The sequence below is a fragment of the Onychomys torridus genome, chromosome 9 (genome assembly GCF_903995425.1).
Source record: "Onychomys torridus chromosome 9, mOncTor1.1, whole genome shotgun sequence".
Classification (NCBI taxonomy): domain Eukaryota; kingdom Metazoa; phylum Chordata; class Mammalia; order Rodentia; family Cricetidae; genus Onychomys; species Onychomys torridus.
Genome location: NC_050451.1, coordinates 89,242,557 through 89,269,909, shown reverse-complemented (window position 1 = coordinate 89,269,909; position 27,353 = coordinate 89,242,557). Strand labels below are relative to the sequence as shown.

Genomic DNA, 27,353 nt, shown 5'->3' with positions numbered 1-27,353 from the left:
GTGCTTCAGTATTTTTAGTTTTATTGCTATGTAGTAGATTCCTTATATGTCCCAGCCCATCTATGCTATTAGGAATGGACAGGTCGTTATAGGATTTTGGTTTTTTAGAGTGCTGTTGTGACAATTATTGTATATATTATCAGTTGCAATACATATGGATTTTTAATGGGTATCTGTGCAGTGAAAGTATTTGACAAAAATGTATATTCTTAGGTTTCTAACAATTCACATAGACATAAATATAATACAACCTTGAACAGAATATATATTTTTCTATTTGAAAATAATATATAATTTATAGATAATTACAAAATATTAGAGGATTCCATTAATCCTTTATCTTGATTAATCATTTTTAAACATTTGTTGCATTTGCTGTATACATGTATATTTACAAAGCTCTCTCTATGTACAAATACATATGTATATTCTTCAAACTAGGTTATGTGTAAGTAGATTACCTATATTACATCCTTTGCTCTTAGTACATCAGCGTGTATGTCCCAAGAATGATGGTATTCAAGAGCATGGTTTTAATTCAGTGGCTTCTGAACTCTACATCTCTCATTATCACTTTGTATAGAGAGAACATCATGTACCTACAGTTATTATGATATCTCCAACTATTCATAATGATTAGGGAAGGAAGTATATAATACTACCAGCTAAAATTTTCTTGTCACTTGGGAACCTAATATCTTATTAGCTGCAAAAATTAATCTCTAAATATTCATCATCAGGTAGGGAATAATTAATATCTTAATTAAAACTAGTTTTTGAAAGCTTAACATAATTTTTCTTGGTAGCTAAGTCATAATTGTGCCGGATGATTCATGTTTTTATAATGTATATTCACCAAATATGATGTTTTCTTTCTAGCAACAGACTTCTTTGTTGGTGAGGAGTTGCTTCTCAAGTTTTAAGCTTATGTTTAAAAATTATGTATAATGAAATTTATTGGTTAAAGTAAATGGTTATTTTAAAAAGTGATATTCATTACTTCTATTCTCTTGTAAAAATTTTAATGAGAAAGAATATACGGTATTTCTGATAGTATAGTAGTATAGTTTTGATTTTATACTTCACTTGCATTCACTTTAAATATAATTATTTACTAATTTTCCTGTGGTGTATTGATGACTTATGGAAATGCATTTTATTTTAAGTCCTGATTTGGCGCAATTACCTCTCTGTGCTAACGACGTTCTTGTTTTCCTGTTACTAGACAGGACACTGCTTCAGAATCAAGGTGATTAACACTTGAAACATTTTCCTTTAATAAATTTTCAGATTTTCCCAGTGGATAGCCCTTTCAGTTAAAGACACAGTTCTGGTTGTCATCTGAATGCATGCTGTCATTCTGCATCCCCTAAGGGCTGTGTAAATGGAAAGTGCCCCTGCAGTGTAATCAGAGATCATGGAGAGCCATGTAAAATATTACTGCGAGCTCAAGTCCTGTTTCTACTCTATTCTGTATTGGAATTCCTTTAAAGCTGAGGTCTCCAAGAAAATGCCAACTAAAGTGAAAGTTCCAACAATATTTTAGCTAGTTGAGAGATATTAATGTGCAGATGAGGAGTTGTGTTTGTTTGTTTGTATCCTAGGAAGACACAGAAATGAGCATCCTTTGAGGAAGCCCACCAGTGCAGTGGGAACTGGAGGTGGACACAGTCCACTCAACTGTTGCCATATTGCTTTCTGTCAGACATTGCTAATACTTTGCAGATGTCGCATTGGGCACAGTCAGGATAACACCAAGATCCTGGTTGTGGATGAGAATGACCGTGATGACCCCCCTTCCTAGAGGATCACTTACTTTCTCTGGAAAACATCCAGAATGATGGAGCCCAGTGTCACTCTGAGCCACTGTTCTGTGCCTGATCTACTTTCCACACTTTGCCTGCATCACAGACTCATGAGAACACATGCCCATCTCCCGGTCAATGTCTTAACCCTTTGATTTCTCTGTAGTTGTAATAAAAGTAGTAAAGATTGCACTGAGCAGCTATTCAGGAAAAGAAACAAATGCATCTTCAGGAAATCATTTGTCCACAATGCTAAGTTAAAAAGAGAGTCTTCTGAGAGGGGATATGGTTAAACATGTAACATACCCAGAGCTATTTTAAACCCAATGTACAAACATTTTCTCACTCTCTGCATTTGGCGTGTAGAGTCTAGGGTATAGAACGCTTTCTTTGTCTTGATCTTTTTCCCTGGGTGTTGTTCCACTGACTAATCTCTCCCATTTGGTTCACACTCAGCTAGCATAGTGATTTCCGCTAGAGTGGTGGAATCTTCTTCCTGTGTAGTTAGTAAAGATTTTCCATAGGGTGACACATGTTTGCCCAGTTGAAATCCAGAACTGTCACAGCTGGGGAGTGCTGATGATGTAATTATAAATTAGCGGGTATTGTGGGTTGTGTAGGAAAGAACCAAAGTTTCATTGGCTTGTTGTCCCGTGCAGTCTTCTTAGGAAGTTTTGTTACTTCTCCCAACTTGTAATGCACCGGGATTTAGATAAAGATTTTGCCAGCCGGTACTCATGGGCTTGAACTTTATGATTCTGGTTTTTGTTGAGTGCTAGGAAGTGGAGTGGGGCCAGGAGACAGTTTGCTGCTCAGCAGAATATGCTGTAAATCTGGCAAGAGAATTTATCTTAGAGCAAGGTGGACCTCTCTGGCCTTAGTAGAATAACTGTCAATAATTTTATTCCATGCAATACCTAGTGGATTGAGTCTTCTTAAAGAAACCAAGTGTGTAGTGAAATTTCTGTGTTCACAGAAGCCCAGAATTAATAGTAGTTGGTGTTTGTTCAAGACTATACCTGCTTGCTGGAGGGTATACCAACACATCATCTTCAAGCATTAGTTATCACATTCTATCCATAGTTTAATGAGTGCTATGTTGAGAGCACCTGGAGCTAGCTCCTCAGTGCACGTGGTGATACACACAGAATATCCCCCCCCACACCTAAATTTCTTACAATGCTCAGGAATTATGGTTCTTGATTAATTGGTTCCTAGTAGCAGGAAGTATGTAAAGAAAATACCAACCTCTCAATGGTTGTACGCTCTCCAAGCTGGACTTCCTTCCTAGTTATTCATTTTTAATTTCATAAATTTCTAATAGAGGAAGCCCTGGCTGGGAATGCTTTTCCTGTGAAGCACTTTACACTGTGTATGCCTACATTATCAGTCAAAAAAGCAAGTGGCCTGGGCTAATATGGAAAATAATGGAAAATATGGATTTACTGTGTCAGATTACTTTAAAAATATTTGCATACATGTATGTATATTCTACCATGTTGAGGTACTTTCACATCGTCCTTCTATTTAAATAAGCATATGCAGTGTGAATTGTATTTATTGCAGAGTAAAGTGGTGGGACATTTACATAAATGAGTCTCTTAAGGTACTTTGAAGTTACTTCTCTGCTGGAATAAGTTACCTCTCTGCTTGGAAAGGACCTATCAAAAGATGTCATGCTAACTAAAGACTGATTTTTTCCCCCTGCTAAAAGAGCAGGCATCATTGGATCTCTAACAGCTCCATTTTTGAAGACCCTAGAGCTTTGTAGGAACTGATACAAAGGTCATAAACATTTTCACAGTCAACCATAATGCCTTGAGGGTCTGGACTGTGGACTGCCTGGCTCTGAGTTCTGGCTCCATCCCTCATTGTCACAGAAATAAGCAGGCTATTTAGCCATTTTCTAGTTAGGGTTTCTCACTAGAAATGGAAATCACAATACTCACCCAGTGTAGTTACTAAAAGGATGAAACCAACCGTGCTTAGAACTGTCTTCCTTAGAATCATCGCTGCTGTAGTAGACACCACAGTACTTCACTTTTGACATTATACTTGTTCCGAATATTAAGTTTAGGGACATTAAAGTGAAAACTAATAAACAAAAGAAACTAACAAAATCAAGAGAAATTAAAAAAAAAAGAAGAAGAAGTTCTCCCTCATTTCCTTCCTACATTTTATCCTGCATCCCATGTCCAGATATAGGTATATTAGTGTACAATGTTTCATACAGTTTCAATTCCTTAAGTGACCACTTTTACCATGCAAACTTCTGACCACATGCTGGCCAGACAGTGAGCTGCTGTAAGTCAAGCATACACACTGCCTGCTTAAGCTCTTCCCTGGAAGCTGCCTTCTAATTGCATTTACAATTACATGCATCTCCTCTCTTACTAAATGAAACAGGGAAGCTTTCAGCTCATCTCAGCAACAAATTGCTTTTGCAAAGTGAGGCTTTATCTATGAGTTAAGGGGTCCATATTCTACATTTCCTTCCTGTATTATTAGCACACATTTTAACCACTGAAATTTGGCAATTCCAGATGTGGATGAAAAAGGTGTCGGCAGTTTATTTATATCACAGGGCTCAAAACCAGATGCTGCAACGTTTTCAGATGTGTACCAGTGGGCTAATGCCAGGGTACTGTATAACACAGCCACCACAAGGGCTGCCTTTGACAGACAACAGTGAAACTGACCCCAGTTCTATTCAGTTTTGTTTTCAATATTTTCTAAACACTCGCTATGCCTCTAGGTAAGGGTTTCAGGATGATTTGTATTAAAGGGTGTTTTAATTCCTTCCTTAAAGTATACATAGTTCAGAATCATTTAGGTTGTTTTAGTCTAGTTTTGGTAGAACTACATTAAAAAAATCAAAACATAAAATATGGTTTGTTGAACATTTGCCTGCAAGGCATTGCCTTAGGTGCTCTGTCAGTACTCAGTATTTATTTTATAGAGTGTCCGAGACATAAATTACAAATTAGATGAGAGACAACACCTAATAGAAAAAAGAAGAGCTTTTTTTTTTTTTTTTTTTTTTTGTTTTTTTTTGTTTTTTTTTTTCCAGACAGGGTTTCTCTGTAGCTTTGGAGCCTGTCCTGGACTAGATCTGTAGACCAGGCTGGCCTCGAACTCACAGAGATCCACCTGGATTACAGGTGTGCACTGCCACCGCCCGGTGAGTTATTTTTTTTTTTATTAACAATATTGCCATTGTCAATGCATATGATTGCTGTTGACAGCTCAGTCTATTCTTTTTGGAAACAGCTACTAGAACTTTGTGCTGGAAAGACATGAGATAGAGTACCAATGAAGAGTTTGAAGGAGGTAGATCTTTTATTTATTCCTGACTTATTAGATCATTCGATATTTTCTTTGTCCATTTTACTTAAAACCTTCTACATAGTTTAATAAAATGCTCATATATTGAATGGCTATTGGTAGAGTTCTTGCCACTGGCTGTTATCCATCCGAAGCCAGTAATAGGCCTGTGAACCAAGTGGTTAGCAAGTAACCCCAGCAATGAAGATAAGGAGCAGTCCATGAATATTCATTTGGAAATATAGAGAATATTTGAATAACAATGCTGAAGGGGAAATACTTGAACTATGGCTTCCCCAAGCTGATATAAAGGTGAAGCTTTTCAGTATTGCAGGGAGTTTTGAACATTGGTCACCAATGAGGTTATCACCTTATCCAGGATACATGTCAAAGGAGATGTGAGAATATGAGATATATGAATCAGCTACTTCCTAAAATAAGACAGCCTGATACCCAAAATATGCAAGTTAGTGAATGCTTACATCATTTGTCACCCTTAATTTAGTGAATCCAGAAGTAGTATTTCTAAGAAGACAAGTCCAGATTAGAAATAACTGTTCTTGAGGCTAGAGATGGAGCTCATTTGGTTGAGTACTTGCCCAGCATTCATGAAACCCTAAAGTTTGATCTGCTGTACCATGTGAACTGGGCATAGTGGTACCTGCTTGTAACATTCAGGAGGCAGAAACAGGAGGATCAGAAGTTCAAGATCATCCTTGGCTACATTAAGAGTTTGAGGCAAAACAAACAAACAAGCAAAATAAAATGAAAAGCCAAACAAGAAAGATTAGGAGGTGGAGAACAAAGAGAAAGAGGGGATAAGGGAGGTAAGGGAGAGAAGAAGCAAGAAGGAGGAGAAAAAGGAGGGGAAGGAGGAGGTGGAAGAGGGTGAGGAGGTGGGGGAGTAGGGGATGAAGAAGAGGGAGAGAGGGAGGGGGAGGAGGTAAGCAGTAGCAGCAGCAGCAGTAGCAGTAGCAACTATATTTCCTGATAACCATAAGTGCAGATATGCAGAGTCACTATGAGAGAAAATGTAATGGGCAGCATTGAAGTTCTCTGCTCATATTACCTGTCTTAGCACCTTTGAGCTCCTCTGAGTGTTGGAGAGTTGGTGGCTTTTCTGGTTGAGTAGTGTTTCTGAGCGAAGACTAACTTTTGTGGGCATCACTACCTGTAAATATTGCTGTCTTCATCATTCTCCCAGGACAGATCAGAGACTACAAAATGTCAACAAGTAAAATATTCTTACCACCACCAGCAGCCTCCATCATTGCATGGTCTTGTAAGTGAAATAAAAAGAGTTGGTTTCAACAGTAACTTTGAGTCACACTGGCCTTCATTTGCACATAGCCTAGCGAATACAGAAGTTCTCCTTTCTTTAAAAACAAAGTTCTTCTAACAGAACTGAATTTCTAAATGTGAGTTTCACAGAGCACCAAGGTACAGTGAAGGGACATTCCTCCCACCCAAAGGTTAGGAATCTGAGGTCAATTTGTTTAACTAAGTTGGATAATATCTGTCCACTATTTCCCTGATGGGGAATCTCGGTGTATATCAGCATATAAAACCATCTTTAAGTCATATTGCATACAAATCTAGTTAACTTTTATCTATCTATCTATCTATCTATCTATCTATCTATCTATCTATCCATCAATCTATCATCTATCTATTTATTTATTTTAAGGTAGAGTCTCATTGTGCAGCTCTAGCTGGCCTGGAACTCACAGAGATTCACCTGCATCTGCCTCCCTAGTTCACCTGCCTGGCTGGTTAACTGTTTAAATTATTTATATATAACTTAACAATAAGGTCAAACAGGTTGACCATTCTGCATGTATTCAGGTTATTTTCTGCCATGATCTGGATGTTTGGTAGCTATCAATTTTAACAGTCACATTAGGTTGTACCATCTTGTATCTACCTAGAATGAGCTGTAAGCAGAGGTCTTTCTAAGCATTGTATAGATTGCTTACATGGAATCCTTTTTGTTTTCTGGGCAGTACACAAATTCATTACTTAAGCATTGCATTAAGCATACAAGTTCCTTCCCTGCATAAGGACTGCTCTTCCTCAGATTAGAACCAGGCCTAATTGCCTTTTAAGGAAGGAGTAGAAACAGCCGACTTTCTGTGATTGGGATGTGGCCTAGATGGCAGTTTTCCCCAAGATGTGGCGGCTGGGTGGCCAAAGGGCTGGTATTGCCTCTCTCCTTGTTGCCTGTGCCTTGTGCTTGCCTGCGGCAGAACTTTGGAATGGCTTGTGCTCCCGTTTCTCTGTGAAGTGTGTGTCTTCCTTACCAGTTACATTTCTGTTGGCGTTCCATAGTGATGGAGAAGGGAGGAAAAGGACCTCATCCACCTGCAGCAATGAGTCCCTGAATGCTGGAGGAACCCCCGTCACCCCTCGCAGAATCTCCTGGAGGCAACGCATTTTCCTTCGGATTGCCTCTCCTGTGAACAAGTCCCCATCAGCAATGCAGCAAAAAGGTCCGTGTGAAGTCAGTCAAGAATTCCTCCCCCTAAGTGTCCTAGGCTAGGAAAGAGAGTGGGGATGCTCAATGTGTAGAGATTTAGAAGAATATAGGAATCATAGCTCCCTGTGTGCCCAGGAGCAGCTTCTTTTGAGTGACCATGGTAACACATTGGACTACATATCTGGTATGTGTTTGAATGGATGGATGCATATGTGAGTGAGGTTTCTGACTGGGGTGTTACTCTACAATGCTAGGGAACGATGGCAATGACAGAGCTGCCGTAGACCAGAAGGCAAGCAAAGAGAAGCTTTGTGCAAGCGTCAGACACAAAGTGACAGGAAAGTTGAACAACATAAATGGAAAGATCACACTGGTCACCTAGCAACTAGAAGGGAGCATGGGCCGCTTTCTGTGATATATTAGACCCATTAAAATCAGGGCAAAACCTAAACAGAACAACAGCAAACAAAAGATGTGACTGTAAAGAGAGCATGCTCTATTATGTCTACCTGAGGGCCAGAAAAGGATCTGCAAGAGAATGGTGAAGAAAAGTAAATAAACCAATAGTGCATATTGGAAATTTTAATACATTCCTATCTGAAAATTCAGTATAGGGAAGTGAACCACACGTAACATTTCAATAATACAATTGAACAAGCTTCAGGTAACACTGATAAATAATTTGCCACTGTAGAGAAAATTAATCCATTTGGAGCATGTAGGAAACACTCACACACATTAGTTATATATTTGGCCAAAGTATATAAATATGTTAGAGAGTTTCATATGTACTTTATTTTCTGATCACAGTGGGAAAGAGAGGGGGGTGGAGTTAAGGATCTATGTTTATCTAAAAGCAAGACACAAGAGATTAACTGTACTGAGCTGTCAAGGAGTATACAGACAAAGGGGCAGCAATGGTCCAAGAGCAGAGGTCAGTGAATTTATAAACAAAATCAACTGGTATTGCTAAAGATAACATTGACCCTGCCTAGGATGGTCCGAGGGCTTCACAGAAAAAAAAAAAAGATCAAATATTTACATTCATCTTTGGGGGAAACATATCCCAGGAAAGTTCTAGAGTCATATTGAGAGGGTGTTCAGGCCAGAGGGACTGAGCAAGAAAGGCATCATGGATGTAAGATTGAGACCTGAGGTTGAAAATCAGCTTGGGTTCTTCCTGACAGGATTTTACATGCTATTCCCAGAGAGCTACACCTTATTATTTTTGGTTGTCAGCCATTACTGAAATGTTTTAAGAGATAGGATAATTCTGTTAATAGAAGAATAATTGACACATTCAGCTGGAGTATCAGGAGAGAAACAGCTTGGGCAAGCCAGTTAATGAGACTATTCCGGGAGAGAATGGCTGTGATCTGTTGCTCCAGTGTGGAAAGGCCCAGTATTGCTCAGCTGCCGTGTTCCTGTGGGACTCAGCTGGTAGACAGAGACCTCAAGAGATCCCTCACACCTACTCACCCAGCCCTGTGTTCCACAGGCTCAGAACACACACCTATGAATTACAGAAGTATCAGCTTCTGGGGAAAGGCCAGTTTGCTTTACTGTCACTGGCTCATGTGTTGTTCTGGGTGGAAAGAAGAAGTGGTGACCTGAGGCGTGTTTTTGTTTCAGTGTAAGAGGGAAACCTGGAAGGGGAATTCAGTCTGAACTTACTTAAATCACTAGTTCCTGTCATTCAGAGCTACTGGGAAAGCGGTGTGTGAGCGAGCACCTTTCTGTGTGGAAGCTGGTGCTGACTAGCGTGTGTTCTGCAGGGAAGCCCCGTGTGGAGACCACTGAGGGATGCCTCTCACTGTCTTCTTCTCTGCAGATGGACTGGACAGGACTGAGCTGCTCCCGTTATCCCCTCTTACTCCCACCATGGAGGAAGAGCCTCTTGTTATATTCTTGTCTGGTGATGAGGATACAGAAAAAGTTGAAGAGAAAAAGAAATCAAAGGAACTAAAGAGTCTGTGGAAAAAAGCTATACATCAGCAAATCCTGTTGCTTCGGATGGAGAAAGAAAACCAGAAACTGGAAGGTTAGCTATTTAAGCAGGACTAAGGGCTCCACACACACTCATTTTTGGGTGGATAATACTCTGTTGGAACATTGATTGGTTATCACTATTTCTCTCTCTCTCTCTCTCTCTCTCTCTCTCTCTCTGTGTGTGTGTGTGTGTGTGTGTGTGTGTGTGTATTATGGCTTGAGAAAGGAAGGTTTAATATATTTGCCTTTTTATTTAATAAAGTTGAAACATCAGTAGCCTTTTTATGTAATGAAGAGTGTAGATACATAGGATCCCTGTATTTACCAGGATTGAAATTTAATATTGGTGTGCATTTCTTAAGAAAAACTTTGAAACATGAAAAAACAAAAACTTTTCCTTTTTGAATGCAATCTGTCAACTTCCAGGTATATTCATTCATTCTGAGAGAAGTATGCCTATTTCAAGCAAATTTGTTTGTGTCATATGCAATTTAACTATTATCAATTAAATATAACCCAATCAAAGTTTCTAGGTTTTATTACTTTTCTAGATAAAATAACTTTCAAATCACTAAACCTATAATCTGATATTCATAAGAGCTGGTACGCTGGTGAAGGCCATTGACTGTTAAGTTTGTATATACTAAATGCTTTAGAATGTGTTTCTGAGCCCTTTGAAAGGATGATGTAATTTGTCTCAGTTCCAATAGATCCACACACAAAGAGATCTCAGACAGTACGCACATCCAAAACATATACAGATACCATTATTTTGGGCAAATGACTTCCCCTAAAGGGTTTGTTTTTCCATCTGTGAAATGAATGATTAGCTTAAGCGGGCCTTTGACTTCTCCGGTTTCTGGCAGATGTACAAATAGCTTTTTTCTCTCACTTGCTGTTGTTACATTGTCTTCCAAAAGACACTTTAAAAATGTAGGTTTTTTTTTTTTAACTGAGTTTCATTTTCTGCCCTTACATCCTTATTACTGTACTTCAATGCAATTCAGTTTTTTTAATTAAAAAAAATTTAGCATCACTTATTCAGTTTATAAAGACTTAGTTTATTTTTATTGCTATTTTCTTACCAGAATGGAAAATGCATATGTTACTAAATATCCTTAGGAAATAAGTCTTTTCTGTAAAGTTAAAAACTCAATTAGCTGCTACTGATGTGGCTTTACGAAGTTGTATGACACACAGTATTCCCTCTGGAGCTTTCAAAGATTTTTGGTAGGCTGGAATTCATATTTTTCAGCAATTGGTTTTATCTTGAGTATCCTGAACATAAAAAGGAAGTTGGCAAAAAGATGATTAATATTCTTTTAAACATTTAAAGCATGGATTATATTTCAGCTGAAAGTATATTCAAATAAAAATTTATATTAAATATCAAAGGATAGTTTTAGAATCTTAGGCTGCTTGAATGGACAATGGCTTTGGAGGTTGTTTAGCTCAGTCTTCATCCTATAGACCAGTAAGTGATTGGTGCGGGACACTCAGGAATTCACCCGAATTCACAGGGTGGCACACAAGTGGAACAAACTCTAGAACACAGGGCTGCCTATTATAACTCCCAGGCTTTTTTTTTTTTTTTTTTTGAGTATTCTATAATATTTCCCAACTGTGCATGTTAGTATGAAATGATGGAGTGTTTTAATATAAATGATTACATGTCTGCACCGAGGTCAGCTACACTATATAATTTTACAGGGTTAGGACAGGGATGATGATAAGAACTCTTCTGAAAAGGCTTTATCAACTCAATGTTTACTGCCTAGCTTAAGCAAAAAGGATAAAATTCCAGTCTGATGGCAGTCATTTCTCAACATTTCCTTATAGTTAAACGATTGAGGGAGGATTCATGTCAATGTTCGTATTAGTTTGTCCTCGGGGACTGTGGCTAGCATAGAGGAGGTTCTTAAGATTAGTTGGGATGCACGCGGGCAGAGCAGGGAGGGAGTGGGGGAGATAGCAGAGGAAATATGCTCAGTTCCCTGTGGAGCGCACCGTTAGCAGTGGTGCGCATACAGAGCTGTGTTTATTATGAGCTTCGGCAAACCTACTTCTTTAAAAGATTTATCTCAGACGTGCACCCAGCGAATACTGAGAAGCAAAGCTGGACCGCGCTAGAAAGCCACCTAGTGGACTGCAGAGGAATATTTTTGTAGTCGGTCTGTCTTTTGGGTATGTCCAGACTTTTAAATAGGAATCTTTCCCACCCGACTTGAAGAATAGTCCATTTTAGGGTATTTTATTTCTTTTTGGGTGTTTCCACTGCATCAAGCAAAGGGTAACATTTATCCTGTTACTGTTTCTGTGCTGTCGAGGACTTTGGATGCTTGACAAAGATTTGTGTTGCAGAAGGTAAGCTGATCAGGGGAGAACCCGGAGCTTGAGGGAATGGAGGCCCCTCAGATTCCCATGAAGAGACCACACGGAAGGTCGGGGTGTGCACTCCCGTGTCTGTGTCCCTTTTCTTTTGGAATCAGTTATTTAACACACAGACAGGTCAAGACCGTGGGTGCTTTCGTAGGCATTTCCTTGAATGAGTCTAGGCTTGTGTTTTAGATCACCAGATAAAAGAGAATTGGTATCATTAAAATGTGAATGAATGTTGACTTTAATAGAATGAATTTTCCTTCTTAAGGTTATTAAGAATAGAGGCTTGAGTACATATCTCAGTGAGCATGTCCCTAGCTGCACATGGCCTTGTGCTCAATCCCCAGCACCTCAAATAAACAAAAGGTTATTAAAGATGAATATAGGAACACATAGCCTAGTGATAAGAGGAATTTAAATAACTCTACAAATGATAATAGGGATGCATGAAAATTACAGTAAAATAGTTCTCAGATCAAGGTTAATGCATGAGGTATCGCTTATATATACATCATGTACAAAATATTAAAACTTTAATGGGACTTTAAAATTTATTATATTTTTATGTATATGAGCATTTTGCCTGCATGTGTTTCTATATACCATATGCTTGCCAGTGTCCTTGAAGAGTCCCCCGGAAGAGCAGTCAGTGTTCTTAACTGAGCCACATCTCTAGCCTGCTTTAATGATGTTTAAGATAATATAAGCTGTTGCTTCTAAGGATTTCATATTTGCCCAGAGTTGAAATTTATAGCATAGCTAATATTTACTTATTTGCATGCATACACACTTCTGTGTGTGTGTGTGTGCATGTGCATGTCACAGAGTGACTATGGAGGTCAGTGGACAGCTTTTGAAGGCTGATTCTCTCCTTCCTCTATGTGGGTTCCAGGGAGTCAAGTTCAGGCTTGCTATTCAAGTATCTTAAACACACAGAGCCATCTCTTTAGTCTCAGTTTGTATTTTATACAAAGCAAAATTACTAAGTATAAGATAATAAAAAATTCTTAGTTATTGCAAGTATTTTCTCATAGGAATGACTCAACATTTGAAAACCTCCTACATTTTCCTCAAAAGACTTAAAAAGGTTTTCCTTATTTTTATGTCCCTGGGTGTTTTGCCTGAATGTGTGTAGACATCACCTGCACGTAGTATCCATGTAAGCTGTAATAGGGCATTGATCTTCTGGAACTGGAATTACAGATGGCTGTTAGCTGGCATGTGGATGCTGGGAATTGAACTTGGGTCCTTTTAACCACTAAGCCATCTCTACAGCCCCATTTTCTCAACATTTTAAGTTTTTCCCCACCAGAGGACAGTAATTTGGTGTAGTTTAATAATGCATCCAATATTCACAATGCTGTGTGTATGTTAACAACAAGTTGGTTTTTGATTCATTGCATTTCTTTTTCAAGCAAGAAGAGATGAACTCCAGTCTAGAAAAGTTAAGTTAGACTATGAAGAAGTTGGTACATGTCAGAAGGAAGTCTTAATCACATGGGACAAGAAGTTGCTAAATTGCAGAACTAAAATCAGATGTGACATGGAAGACATCCACACGTCCCTTAAGGAAGGTATTGACCATTTTCATAACTTTTTATTTGTGGAAAGCTGTGGAAGTGTTTCTGATTTATGAAGTAGAAACACAATATTGTCTTATAACTTGCTTATAAAGAAAGGAAAGTATAGTGCTATGTGGGTGGGTGGGTTTTCTGTTTCCACTTATACCCTGCTAATGAGATTGATGAGAAATCGATGCTGCTGTCCCCAGAAAGGTTGCTGACCTTATTATTACTCCTTCATACTTACCGCAACTTTTCTGATGCTTCTTGTTCTTGTTTCCTGAAGAAGAGATGCAAGCCTTAGTAGAAAGCTCTAATTGTGGCCATAAAATAGTGCAGACTCACCAACTTGACTCATTACCATCATTCGATCAGAAATATTTATTTACATATAATAATGGCAAAGGGTCTATAGGAGAAGACTTGTTAAAATATGCCCCTGTTAGTTAGTGCACTGGAGAACATGAGCTGAGGGTGGCGTACAGAAAGGAGAGCTGGGTTTTCACTCTGACATGCCTCATCTACTGTGGCTTTATTCCCACACTCATGCTCTGACTTTTGCATCTCTTGGACTGTAGGGGTCCCCAAAAGTCGGCGAGGAGAAATTTGGCAGTTTCTAGCATTACAATACCGCTTGAGGCACAGATTGCCCAACAAACACCAGCCTCCAGACACCTCCTATAAGGAACTTCTGAAGCAGCTTACCGCTCAGCAGCACGCCATACTTGTGGATTTGGGTATGTCTCTGAAGTGGATTGTCATTTACAAAAGCAAAAGCCATCTTAGTGTTTGTTGGTTGGTAACATTGATAAAGAGGGTTTGTTGGCATCTACTGAGGGGCTGACTGCTTTGTCTGGGTAAGTTGGCCTTATATTCTGAATAAAGAACCATGAGTGGAATATTCACCCTCAAACTATCCCTCTGAAATGGGAATCACTATGAAGGTCATATTATGGAGTGCTCTCAGTTACTGAATTTGAATTGATGTGTGTGTGTGTGTGTGTGTGTGTGTGTGTGTGTGTGTGTGTGTGTGTAGTGCTGGAGATAAAACCCAAGGCCTTGTGCATGCTAGGCAAGTTCTCCTCTACTGAGCTATCCACTCAGCCAGGCAACTCTGTCATGATCAGTGTTGATTTTGAAATAGATTAAAAAGGTAAAGAAATACTTAACAGGAGTTTAAAGACTTTCAGACATTGATTTTAGCAATCACCATAAAAAGTAATGCTGTAGTCATCCAAGTAGGGACTCAGAGATGGCTAGATAATGGCAAATCAGAAAGCAAGCAGCCATATGGGTGAAAAAGTGGGCTGATCACGCTCTCTATGAAGAGGAGGGGAGAGGCCACTTTCAAGGACCTGTAGCTAGAGTTTTTTTCTCCATATCCCACCAAGCCCCAGCAATCCCATAGCCCACTTATAAAATAAACACACAGACGCTTATATTATTTAAACTGCTGGTCCATTAGCTCAGGCCTACCACTCACTAGCTCTTACACTTATACTCAGCCCACTTCTGTTAATCTATATGTTGCCATGTGTTCCATGGCTTTGCCTGCTGCCTTTACGTGCTGCTCCCTGGATGGCAGGTGGGCATCTCCCTGAGCTTCCACCTCCCAGCCTCTCTTCTCTGTTTGTCCCGCCCAGCTTATACTTCCTGCCTGGCTACTGGCCAATCAGTGTTTTATTTATCAATCAGTTATAGAAACATATATTCATAATATACAGGACATCCCACAGCAAAGACCCCCAAAGAAGAGAAGGTATCCAGTAAGTGCTTAAGCTGTAGAAATAGTTAACACATCCATACCGGATTAGAAACAAGTTAGCTGTGTTAATTCTGTGTAGATGGGTGAGTACTTCCAGTCTTTGGAGGAATTTCCAGTAGCAGCATCATAAAGCAGTTTTTTAAATACTGAATTTAATATGAAAAGTAAAATTAGTATGGTTTTATATTTATTTTTGGAGACAAGGTATTAGCCAACCTCAAATTCACCGTGTAGTCAAGAATTACCTTGAATTGATCCTTTCCATCTCCCTGATGCTGGGATTATGTCTCCTGCCACTACACCTGGTTTATACAGTGCTAGAGACAGAAGCCAGGCTTTCCGCATGCGAGGAAAGCTCTCTACTGACAGATACTCTAGCCCCCAGATAGTATGATTTTAAAAAATCATTTTTTTCTCTAAAGCATATTATCATATATACTTTACTATTTTGAAAGTATCTAAATATTTAATATTGGTGTTTAACAATTTAATCTATATTTTTAGAAGCTGATATACATCAGTTGGCCAGATTTGTTTGAGTCCCTAGGGGAAAAGAGGGGAATAGGTATATAAAAAAAAAAAAATCACTGGCTAAAAACTAGCATTGACCTCTGTTCCTTTAATTAATAAACAACATTTCTTGGGGGAAGGGCTCACTTCAGTTAATATATTTTGACTCCAATAGAATTAAAGTAGAAATCTTATAGAGAAACTGGACACTTGAGTCATTGTCCTGGCTGTGGTTGTCAACGGGCTGCTTTGCCCCTAAGTCTATTCCTTTGTTAACTGAGAACTAGGCTTGGCCTTCCCTGTGTCCCTGCCAGACCGTGGAACTGTGTTGGTAAATGGGTGATGAGATGTAGTACTGGGGTGCTGCAGTCTAGATGTCCCAGACAAACAGGGAAATGGTGAGTGAAGTTTCAGGGAAAGAATGTCAGCAAAGATGAAGGCAGGATCAAGTTCTTGGACACACGGGATATTTATAACTTTTTTTTTTTTTAGCAAAAGATTTAAGAGAGAAATTAGATTGTTAACTTTAAAAACTGCTTATTTGCCTCTGCCAGTGGCCATCTGGGTTCCTCCCTCCCTCTCCTGGGCTTCCTCTCTCTTCTCCCCCTTACTCTGCAGAACTCATCTTATCAGTTCTTGGAAAAACAGAACAGGAAAACAGAACACACTTTTAAGCATATGCAGTAGAAAACATTTTAAAATCTTACACTCTTGCAAATTCTAATTGACCTGAGTAATCATTTGACAAGGAAGCTCACTGGCCTTCATTTTTGTTGACTCAAGGGAAGTCCCAAACTGGTGTAAACAGCCTTGGGGAGGAGGGTGGTTCTGGTTCGTACCAAACACCAGCTTTTTAGAAAGGCAGGGTTGAGTTGGTTTGCTTGCTGGTGTCTCCATGGTAATCTTTTGTCCAGAAGTAAATTGTAGGCAGAGATTAACTTGAAATCATTGAACTTTTACTGTCTTTATCTTCTTTGGACGTGTGTGTATGTATGTGTATGCATATGTTGTGTATATTTTTTAAATGGAGTCTACATGGTTTATGGGAACAGAGATAAAATTTGCCTGAAAAGTAGAATTCCTAAATAGACGCTATGTAAAGCAAAATAAAACCAAAAACAAAAATCCCTCCAGTGTTATATTACAAACACACAAAATAAAAAGTAAATCTGGTTATAGATTACCAAGATTTTGCCTTAACTAATGACACCTTATATAATTTGATTTTGGTTGGAGAGTGGTCTTTACATGAATTTAGACTTTGCCTTGATTTAAACTCAAAATAAATCTGAGTTCTGCTCTGTAGTACCTTTCAGCTATACCATGGAGGACAGACTTCTGTTGAATGGTATTGCTTTTGTAGAAAGCAATGCTGCTTAGCATAAAATGGCTGTGTCTGTATCATGTGTGTGGAACACAGGACTCACATAGTAGTGAGGTGGAAGTGGGGGAGGAAGGGGGAAGAGGGAGGAGGAGGGGGCAGGAGGGGACAGGAGGGAGGAGGGGGCAGAGAAGTGAGAGGAGCCTCTTAGATGAATATTCCCAGCAACTCCCTGGTTGACAGAGTGCTGGTCAACCCCAGAGGTCACTGTGTGGTTTCCCCTCTGATTTCTAAGCATGGTTCTTCTTCCCTTCTGCAGGGAGGACGTTTCCCACTCATCCTTACTTTTCAGTCCAGCTTGGGGCAGGGCAGCTGTCCCTCTTTAACCTGCTGAAAGCCTACTCTTTGCTGGACAAAGAAGTGGGCTACTGTCAGGGCATCAGCTTTGTGGCCGGAGTCCTGCTTCTACACATGAGTGAAGAGCAAGCCTTTGAAATGTTGAAGTTCCTTATGTATGACCTGGGCTTCCGCAAGCAGTACCGACCGGATATGATGTCCCTTCAGGTGAGGCAATGGCTTTTGAGGAATCAGGTGTCCAGGAGGCTTTCATCGGAAATCTCAGTACCAACCATTTCTGAATCACAGTTCAGAGTTCAAGAAATCTAGATCCAGTGTCTTAGAACTTAGATAAATATATGGATAAATGTTAGTCATTGTTTTTGTGGAGGAATTGAGATTTTGCTCAATACCCATGTACTTAGGAAGGCATACAGAAAGTGCTCACCAAGGTATATAACTACAGCAGACCAATTCCTACTTGGTAGCTGTGTATAGATCTACTTAACAGGTTCAATGTTGTTTTATTCTGAACAGTTTACTTATACTTTATATCAGCGAGGAAACATTGGGATCACTGTAAAGAATTAAATTAACTCTGGTTTTTAGAAAACAATTTCTTTGTTATTAAGTTTCAGAGAAGAGAAATGGCATGTAACAGTGATTTTGGGCCACAGGCAGAAAGGTTTAGTTATAAATTTAAAATGCAATTTTTTCCCATTAAAAATTCCTAATTAAAAATTTAACACAGCATAAGCATAGGTAAATTGGATTTGTACATTAATAGTCGTTATTCAGGAAACATCACAGAAAAGTCCCAAGTGGTAATCCCTAAACACATGTATGTATAACCAACATCAAATGGTGGGTGTGTACATGTATGTAACAATAATAATTACAGAAGAGGTCATGGATCCAAGTTGGAAATCTTGTGGGAATGAGGGAGTGGTCGCAATGATGTCAACAGCGTACTATGTCAGAAATTCTCAAAGAAAATTATAAAAATGATCATTATAATTACTAAGAATACTGTTTCTAATTTTGGAAATGCAAACGTTGTAACATCTTACCTGCCAGTCTGACAGTAGGGATGTTCTCCTCATAGGAGCACTGAACTCTGTCCCTCAGAAAGTGAAACATGACACCTTTCCATTGTCTAGATCAGGATGCTGTTAAGGTTTGATCCCTAAGGTTTTCAAAGATGGCATGGGTCCCTACGCCAGTGAGCCTGGCTTCCTTGAGAGGATGTCTGATTTCTTGCTTCACCCTCGAGCATGGGCACTGCAGGCTCTGCTTCAGCAATCTTAACTGTGAACAAGGGGCTGATTTCTCCTTTGCTTTGACATCTGTCTCGTCACACTCCATGTCTACTGATTTCTGTGTTGACTGAACAAGCCTTCTGTCTGTTCTCTGAAGTCTTGTGTGACCTTTTCCTTTCTTCTACTGTCCACCCTTCCCATGTCACTTCCTCTTATTTTGTCTCTTCTAGCCAGAGCTTTGTCATGTTAAATGCACTGCAGAATGGAAGAATGATTTTTTTTTCTTTGCAAGTAGGGCTTTATTATTAAAACTTCCTTTGTAGGAACCTTACATTTTCATATCTCCCCAAATCTACTTCAATGGAGGAAATTTCCCTAACTTCAAGTTTCAAACATAAGGTGCAGAATCTAAGATCCTTGAAAATAATGAAATGGCAAACATTTGTTTCCTCATCATGGTCTCAACTGAACAAGAACAGAATGTTTCTATCAACATGCTTTCTTTTTACTCTGCTAATCAGGTTTGTTTTAGAGCTTTCCAGAATACTAGTTCTCCACCTGATGAACGCCCACCCTGTCTAGTTTCTCAACCGAAGCTGGCCTAAGGGAAATAAATATATGATTTCTTTTTTGATACAACTTACTGAGATAACAATCTCATTACAAAACCTCTTTCTGTGTTTGCCTCCTGCCAAGCTGTTCATTTTATAGCCATGACTTCCTGTGGCCCCAAGTCCTTCCTTTCACAGTTTGTGTGGAAATGTCGTTTCCAAGGTTTGTATTGTAGATAAGGCTCAGATAGAATCAGCAGTGTTTAAGTACAGCACTTTGTGATTCGTTTTCCTCCAAGAGTTGTTTTTTAGTTTATGCTGTGAAATCATTCTTAAATTTACAACATGCACTTTTAATAATTTATATCTTTTTATAAGAAAAAGTTCGCATTCAGGAGGAGATATTGGAAATCTGTTAGACTCAAAAACAATTACTTTCTATAGGAAGAATCATACTCTCTCCACATATGTACACCATACCAAACACATAGTAGAAACCCTTGCTTATGAGGCGTGGTTGAATTTGCACTGACATGAATTATGCCTTAAATGTCGTGAACTTGGATTTGAACATCATCTTTCAAGTTAACAATAAAAATAAAGACATGTTACTTTACTATATGTGTGTGAGTTATTGAAAGGTTGTATATTGTATACACATACAGATTTCTACAAGTTTTATTTTTCTTCTCTATATGAACTGCAGATCCAGATGTACCAGCTGTCCAGACTCCTTCATGACTACCACCGGGAGCTCTACAATCATCTTGAGGAGAATGAGATCAGCCCCAGCCTGTATGCTGCACCCTGGTTCCTCACACTTTTTGCCTCTCAGTTTCCCTTAGGATTTGTAGCCAGAGTTTTTGGTAAGTGATGCCTGTGTCCAATAGGGACAGTGTTATCTATTCCTCCAAGATCATTGTCAATGAAGACCCCAGAGGGTCAGGAGAGTCCTAAGTATTACTCAAATGTAGTAGAAAAGAATTGGGCTCTTATGTTTATTTGTGTGGAAAACCTAGAAAACACAGTTTTCAGATGTGGATCAGGGACAGACTATTGGTGAAATTATTAAGGCCACTCCACGTAGTTAAAAGGCAGGTTTATTTTGTGGGGTAACTTACAAATGAAGGGATAGGTTGTAGGGTCTGGCAAAGGTATGGTGCAGTCTGGTAGTGGTCTCTGGAGAACTCTGCTTAGTCTACCTCCAGCGTCCAGGGTCCCAGAACCAAGAAAGACCTCTCCTCTCGATCCTGGGTCTTCAGCTTCCTCCCTCAGCCCTGTTTTGTGGGCGTGACCATTACCAAAACCTCAGTGGGGGTTGGAACTTCTAGGTCAAGGCTGGATGGCTATCCACTATATCTAAATAAGAAGGTTCTAACCTAATACAAGACAATATACAAAGAAATGGTTATCAAATATTGTCCAGGAGTAATGAGGGATAATGACCTAGATAAGTTGGAATTACAATAAATGCAAACAATATCAAGCAAAAAACACATACTAAAATCTAGGGAAGTCTAGAGCGTGGGTAGGTGGCATGTTACAAAGAACATTCCAAAAGTTGTCCTATCCTAAAGAACCTGAGTCTAATACTTAATATATTTTATCTAAGATATTATATATGTATATATACTAAGTTGTAACTATAACTGCTAGTCTTCAACCTCATCAAAGACCTGAGAAGGAATATAATAATACCTGAGAAATGGGAGAAGGACGCAAGCAACTTTTGGGAGTCTTGCAAGAGTAGATAGAGACAGCTGGCAGCCTGGACAGTCACCTAATGTTTCTGAGCATCGTTGGTGCATTCAAATTGGCTACAGGCCTAGAGTATCTGAAAGACCATTTTCAGAAGCAGGAATTCTGAAAGACCATCTTACCCTGTCTTGGCAAAGTACAGTGGTCGCTTTCCTTGTGTCCTACTTGTCCAGAAAGGACAGAATTTGTACTGTCAGCAGTTGAGGCTTTGCCCAGTAGGCCATTTTGTGCCATGAAGACAAATTTCCAAATGGAAATGTCTTAGAAGCCCAACATTCTCTCGGGATCAAGTTGGTGCTGCCAGGAGCAATTGTGTCTCACGTCAACAGAATTCTAAGTTATTTAAATTCCATATTCTCTAGGTCCATGAAGTGTTTGAAGATTACCTGTCCATTTGACCTATGTATTTATAAATCTGGATAACCTAACTAACATAATTATAGAGATGACAAGCATAGGTGACAATAAATCTATAAGTCTTATCTACCTAAACAACCTAAGGACTAAGGCTTTCAATAAATAAGGCAAACAGTCTGTAAGCAAATGTACAGTAAAAGGACAATGACTTTAAATTGTGACAGTACACAAAATATCTTTAACAGAGGTAGGAATGTATAGTGCAATATGCAATATGATAATAATGCTAAATATATATCAGTATACAGAATATCTTAAACAGAAGTAGAACATACATAAAGTATGGCAGATATAAATTTACATTTGTATCAATATACAAATATTTCAAATAAGAGTGAAAATATGTGTACAATATAACAAATATAGTTCTGTATTTGTATCAATATACAAATTATCTTAAATAGGAATATAAAAAGTTTATATTTGTATCAACATGTAAGAATTCATAACAGTGCAAATTACAGTGCAAATTATCTAAGGCTGTTATTTTACTAAATTTGTTTACTAATGTATATGATAGTCTACCATATTGGTGAAATTATTATGGCCACTCCATGTAGTTAAAAGGGAGGTTTATATTGTGGGTAACTTAAAAATGAAGGGATAGGTTGTAGGGTCTGGCAAAGGTATGGCACAGTCCGGTGGTGTTCTCTGGAGAACTCTGCTCGGTCTACCTCCAGCGTCCAAGGTCCCAGAACCAAGAAAGACCTCTCCTCTCGATCCTGGGTCTTCAGCTTCCTCCCTCAGCCCCGCCTTGTGGGCGGACCATTACCAAAGCCTCAATGGGGGTTGGAACTTCCAGGCCAAGGCTGGGATGGCTACCCACTACAACAGACTCTGTATGTTTTTCTAGATTTTTGTCTTTCTGGGTCTTACATCTTTTTCTCATCACTTGGAGTCACAATACAGAGAAAGGAACCCAACTGCTGTGCTGTTATGGATACTATTTCTAGTGGCATTTCTTAGTCTTTCTGTTGTTAACATGTAACTCTTGATCCTGTCTCATTGCTTACATGGCTGCATTTACTGCCACTGATGGAGCCATAGCCAATCCCTAAGACTGGCTAGGAGGCAAATCTCTGAATAAAGACAGGCACATTGTGGAGTAACTACATTGCTCTAACCACAGGGTTGGCAATGGAAAGCAAGAGAATATGGCATGGTTTGTGTGCCTTCTGGGAGCCTTGAGATCTATTCACAGCACTTAAATGGGTTCATCATAGTATCATTTAAAAAACAAAAACATGAGGCTGAGTGTGGCTGTGCACACCTGTAATCTGAGCACTTTGAGAAGCTGAGACAGGAGGATTATGAGTTTGAGTTAGCTATGTAACAAATCCCCATCTGTCTTAGTTATGATTTCTGTTGCTGTGATAAAACACCATGACCAAAGGCAACTTGGGAAGGAAAGGGTTCATTTCAGCTTACACACCACAGTCCATCACTGAGGGAAGTTAAGGCAGGAAACTTGAGGCATGAGTAGAGTTAGAGGCCATGGAGAAGTGCTGATTATTGGCTTGCTCCTCATGGCTTGCTTAGTCTGCTTTCTTCTAACACCCAGGACTACCAGCCCAGGGGTGGCACCATCCATTCTGAACTGGGCCCTCCCACATAAGTCATCAATCATAGGAAAATATACTACAGATTTGCCTACAGACAGTCTTATGGAGGCATTTATTCAATGAGGTTCCCTCTTCCCCAGTGGCTCTAGCTTGTGTCAAGTTGACATAAAGCCGACCATCACAGCATCTGAAAACAGAAAAGGAAAGAAACATATCAGCAATTACTGTTCACTAGAAACTTATTCAGTGATGTTGACTCGGACCTCAGTATCCTAGAGTGGGCTCCCACCCCTGCTGGCTTTTACACACTTGTCTAGAGGCCATGGCAAAAACCTTAGTCTTTATGTACCACTGTGCTAAATTGAAGATTTTTATTTTTTTGGTCAAATATTAAGTGTTCTCTAATTTGAAGTCATCAACATGTTTTTTTAAATTAGTATAAAACTCAGAGAAAAATCAGATTACAACAAATGGAAAAACGTTAGAAGAAGCTTGAGTTTTGAGCACATATGTATTTTATGTGTACATACTCTGCATTGTGGCTTTGCAGACCTTTTTAATAGGAGGTCTAATACCATCTTCTGGCAAAGCTGCAACTGAAATGTAACATGCAGTTGCACTGAGTGAGTTCGCAATCCCTGGGTGCTTCTTGCCTGTTGGATATACACCACGTTTTTTCCAGTGGAGTTTCCCCTGACATTTTGGGTTCTTATAATGGGTCTCCTAGAAACCCTCCTAGATGTGTTTGTGTCTAGTTGAAAGGATGTTTCTTTCCCTTGCTTTGGACCCTTAAGTCAGAGTTCATGATACTAACGTCCCTTCCCTAGCAGTCTGTTCCCTGTTAGAGATTGGGACTGGACATGACAGTTCTCTGGCCTGCACAGGCCATGTATATGCTAAGGTTTCTCTTTTAATTTCCTACTTGAATATAGATTTAATTACATCTTAGCTGGCTCATTTGCTTTTGGATTAGAAAATCTGAATAGTACTCGTTGATTATATTGATTTGTTGTTATGTTCTATTGTGAAGAAAAACCTAAATGTTACTTGGATAAATTTATTTGAACTTTATCTAGAAAATATTCAATTTGCCATTAAAAGCTGTAAACAATATATAGACAGACAGATATATAATGGCTCCTCTTTCCCCTTAACTATATCTCAGATCCTTAATAAATAAGAATAGACAGCATTCTGTTTGTGTCAGTCATGTATAACTTGTTTTTAAAAAAAGTAAAAACCAGTTTTGACTGGTTTTCTTTTACATGTTTTCTGGTTCTGCTGCTGTAGTAAAACAAAGAATATGCTCCTTGCAATAGTAGATACACAACGTTGACTGTGAAAATTTTATCTCTTGTTCTAGATATTATTTTTCTTCAGGGAACTGAAGTTATATTTAAGGTTGCTCTCAGCTTACTGAGCAGCCAGGAAGCACTTATAATGGAGTGTGAAAACTTTGAAAATATTGTTGAATTTCTCAAAAGCACATTACCTGATATGAGTACCACGGAAATGGAAAAAATTATTACCCAGGTATGATGTAAATGATCTGACATGTATTGAATTCTTTCACATAAAAATATAGTTTGCCTAGCATCTATTTTCTTTAAGGTCTTCTTTTGTCTGATTAGGCACATTTTATTTAGAAATGAGACGATTATGAAATTATCAGCATTGTAACATTGTCTGCATATGCATAGAAAATATGCTATAGTGATGCATAGTGGTTTTTCCAGGAATCCTTTCAGTTTAAACCAACGATGAGATCTTGGTCAGAACTTGAAGAGGCAATATGCCCAGAAAATAAAATGAAGCTCACTACCTTTTGCAATATCACCAATTCTTTCAGAATTTATAACATGGGCCAGGCTTGTGACCTCAGCTACTTAGGAGGTGGAGGGTGTGGGATCCCAAGTTGAAGGCCACCATGGTAATGTAGCTCAGTTTGTCTAGCATGCACAAAGTCCTGGATTTGATCCTTAGCACCACAAAACATAACTCATATGCAGATAATGTAAATAGTAATCAGTAGTTTCTAGTTATTAAAATCTTTAAGTTAGCAGGCATGGCTTTTGTTTCTATTTTTTTTTTTTTTTTTTTCCCGAGACTGGGTTTCTCTGTGTAGCTTTGCACCTTTCCTGGAACTCACTCTGTAGCCCAGGCTGGCCTCGAACTCACAGAGATCCACCTGGCTCTGCCTCCCAAGTGCTGGGATTCAAGGCGTGCGCCACCACTGCCCGGCGCTTCTGTTTCTATTTTATTATTTGTCAGGTTTTTTGAAATATCTTTTCTGATTTGTTTGATGTTGTATTCACACTGCCGAGCCCAGGCTGGCCTTGAACTTGCTTTTCTTTTACTTCTGTCTCCCAAGTCATGGGCTTGTGGGTATGGATTGCTGTGCACTAGTGGCTGAAATAACTTCTATGAGTATCAAGTAGTTATATATTATGATTTTGGAGATTTGAAACCATGTATGTTCTCTTAAATCTCTGCACCCCCCCCCAAACCCCCAAATAATGAAACGAATGGGACTTTCCTGACCATGGCATGGATTGCTGATCTTGAGAAAGGCTCAGAACGACTAGCAATGAATAAAGCCATTTACTTATTTATTAAAGACCTTTCAGCTCCATTAACACATGCATTCCAAACGCCCCTATGTAACTTTGCTTACTAATCAGCAGTGATTGTCTCTGACACAGGCAATCTTTGCTCCACAAAAAATGTTGATCTGGTACTCTACATTTTGAGAACAGTTACTAAATTACAGTTGTCTTGATTGCCAGCTACCCTTGGACATTCGTTTATTCTTGTGACTTGGTCTCATTCCTAGGATGCTTCAATTGTGTAAAAATATTCTGTATGCTAATGTACTAAAAGCTGGATCTGTAGCCCATTTGTTCTTGTATGGATCACCAGGCCTGTTTTCCCCTTTTTGTGTGTTTTAATTTCCCAATAGTGCTGGGAAATAAACATGAAGTCTGCCTTTGTACACTGCTGTATCTTGGTGTAGATACTGAAGGCCAAACTAACCAACTCATGATGCCTCAACAGGTTTTTGAAATGGATATTTCTAAACAGCTACATGCCTATGAGGTAGAATATCATGTGCTACAGGATGAGCTTCTGGAATCTTCCTATGCCTGTGAGGATAATGAATCTCTGGAGAAGCTGGAGAGAGCCAACAACCAATTGAAAAGACAGAACATGGACCTTCTAGAAAAACTCCAGGTACAGAAATAAAGATTGTAACAACTATGAGCATGGAGCCCTGTTCACATGGAACTGCTCAGAACAATTAGGATATGCATGTGGGTTGAACCACTGAAGACCAACAGCCTAGGTATCTCATTAGGTTCATGTGTTTGGAGGTCTACAGATGTACTTAGGAGTTTAAGTAGCACTTGAGGGAGAAAAACGCACACCCACAAAATAGAATAGCAATTCAAAGTAGAATTTGGGTTCACCTTATTGGATGCTATATATAATTCAGATAAGTTCAGAGGAGGAAGAATAAAACAAGAGGGAACAGGTATGTGGTTCTGTGAGCTTGGGCTGGACTCTGAGGGATGAGCAGTGAGTGAGGTGCCTGTATGTGTGTGGAGGGGACACAGCTGCACCAAACCCATATGGTAGCAGCAGTTGAACCCACTGAGGAAGATGAACTCTAGAGATGGAACTGATGTTCCTTGTGGCCCCTTTATTCTTCGCCACACCCCTGCCCCTCCTTCCCTGAGCTACACCTGCTCCAAACTAGGAAGCCCCTAACTCTGTCTCTATGGAGTCCTCTGTGAAGACCTACTAGGCGGAAATAGATTCAAAATGAGGGCCTCAAGGGGACAGAGGGCTTTCACATTGTCTTACATCAGCTTTGGGTTATAGAAAATTTTTAAGAAAGTAAAAGTAAAGAGGATGTGAAGGAGATCCAGAGGAGTTGTACGTAGAAAGGGGTTATATATGATCGAAATACATTAATACATATAAATACATACAAAAATTATATATGAAACATATATAATTATAATAATAATTACCAGTGAATAAACACAAAATAAAATTTTTAAAAATATCTTTTTCTATCAATCAGTGAACCTATGTAATTTATTCAAAACAAAACTGGTTGCTGTACTGTTCCTTATTATTTTACTATTGCAGTATCCACTGAGGTTGTTGTTGCTGGGGAAGGCATTTGTGCCTATTTCCCATGAGTGATGGTCCTTAGTTGCTACAGACTTTCTGTTGACAGTTCCAGTAGTCATCATCAAGCTTCTCAACCAGTTGAAATGAATGGAGTTCCAAGTATGTCTGTAGGAACCAAGCCTGGGAGAGCCTTAGGTTG

The 27,353-nt window shown here is 39.1% G+C and overlaps 1 protein-coding gene across 5 annotated transcripts in view; it reads left to right on the top strand.

Moving 5' to 3' along the window:
* Tbc1d4 (TBC1 domain family member 4) overlaps window positions 1–27,353 on the top strand; it is a 166,545-nt gene that overhangs the window by 135,856 nt on the left and 3,336 nt on the right. For 2 of the 5 annotated variants that reach the window (XM_036199415.1, XM_036199412.1), the window contains 9 exons: window positions 1,226–1,249; window positions 7,458–7,618; window positions 9,437–9,646; window positions 13,389–13,547; window positions 14,114–14,272; window positions 17,451–17,695; window positions 19,984–20,143; window positions 24,378–24,547; window positions 26,069–26,245. In XM_036199415.1, the coding sequence (XP_036055308.1) occupies window positions 1,226–1,249; window positions 7,458–7,618; window positions 9,437–9,646; window positions 13,389–13,547; window positions 14,114–14,272; window positions 17,451–17,695; window positions 19,984–20,143; window positions 24,378–24,547; window positions 26,069–26,245 (1,465 nt within the window). Of the gene's footprint in view, window positions 1–1,225; window positions 1,250–7,457; window positions 7,619–9,436; window positions 9,647–13,385; window positions 13,548–14,113; window positions 14,273–17,450; window positions 17,696–19,983; window positions 20,144–24,377; window positions 24,548–26,068; window positions 26,246–27,353 lie in introns of all 5 variants that reach the window. The other 3 variants (XM_036199411.1, XM_036199414.1, XM_036199413.1) reach the window with 3 other exon arrangements.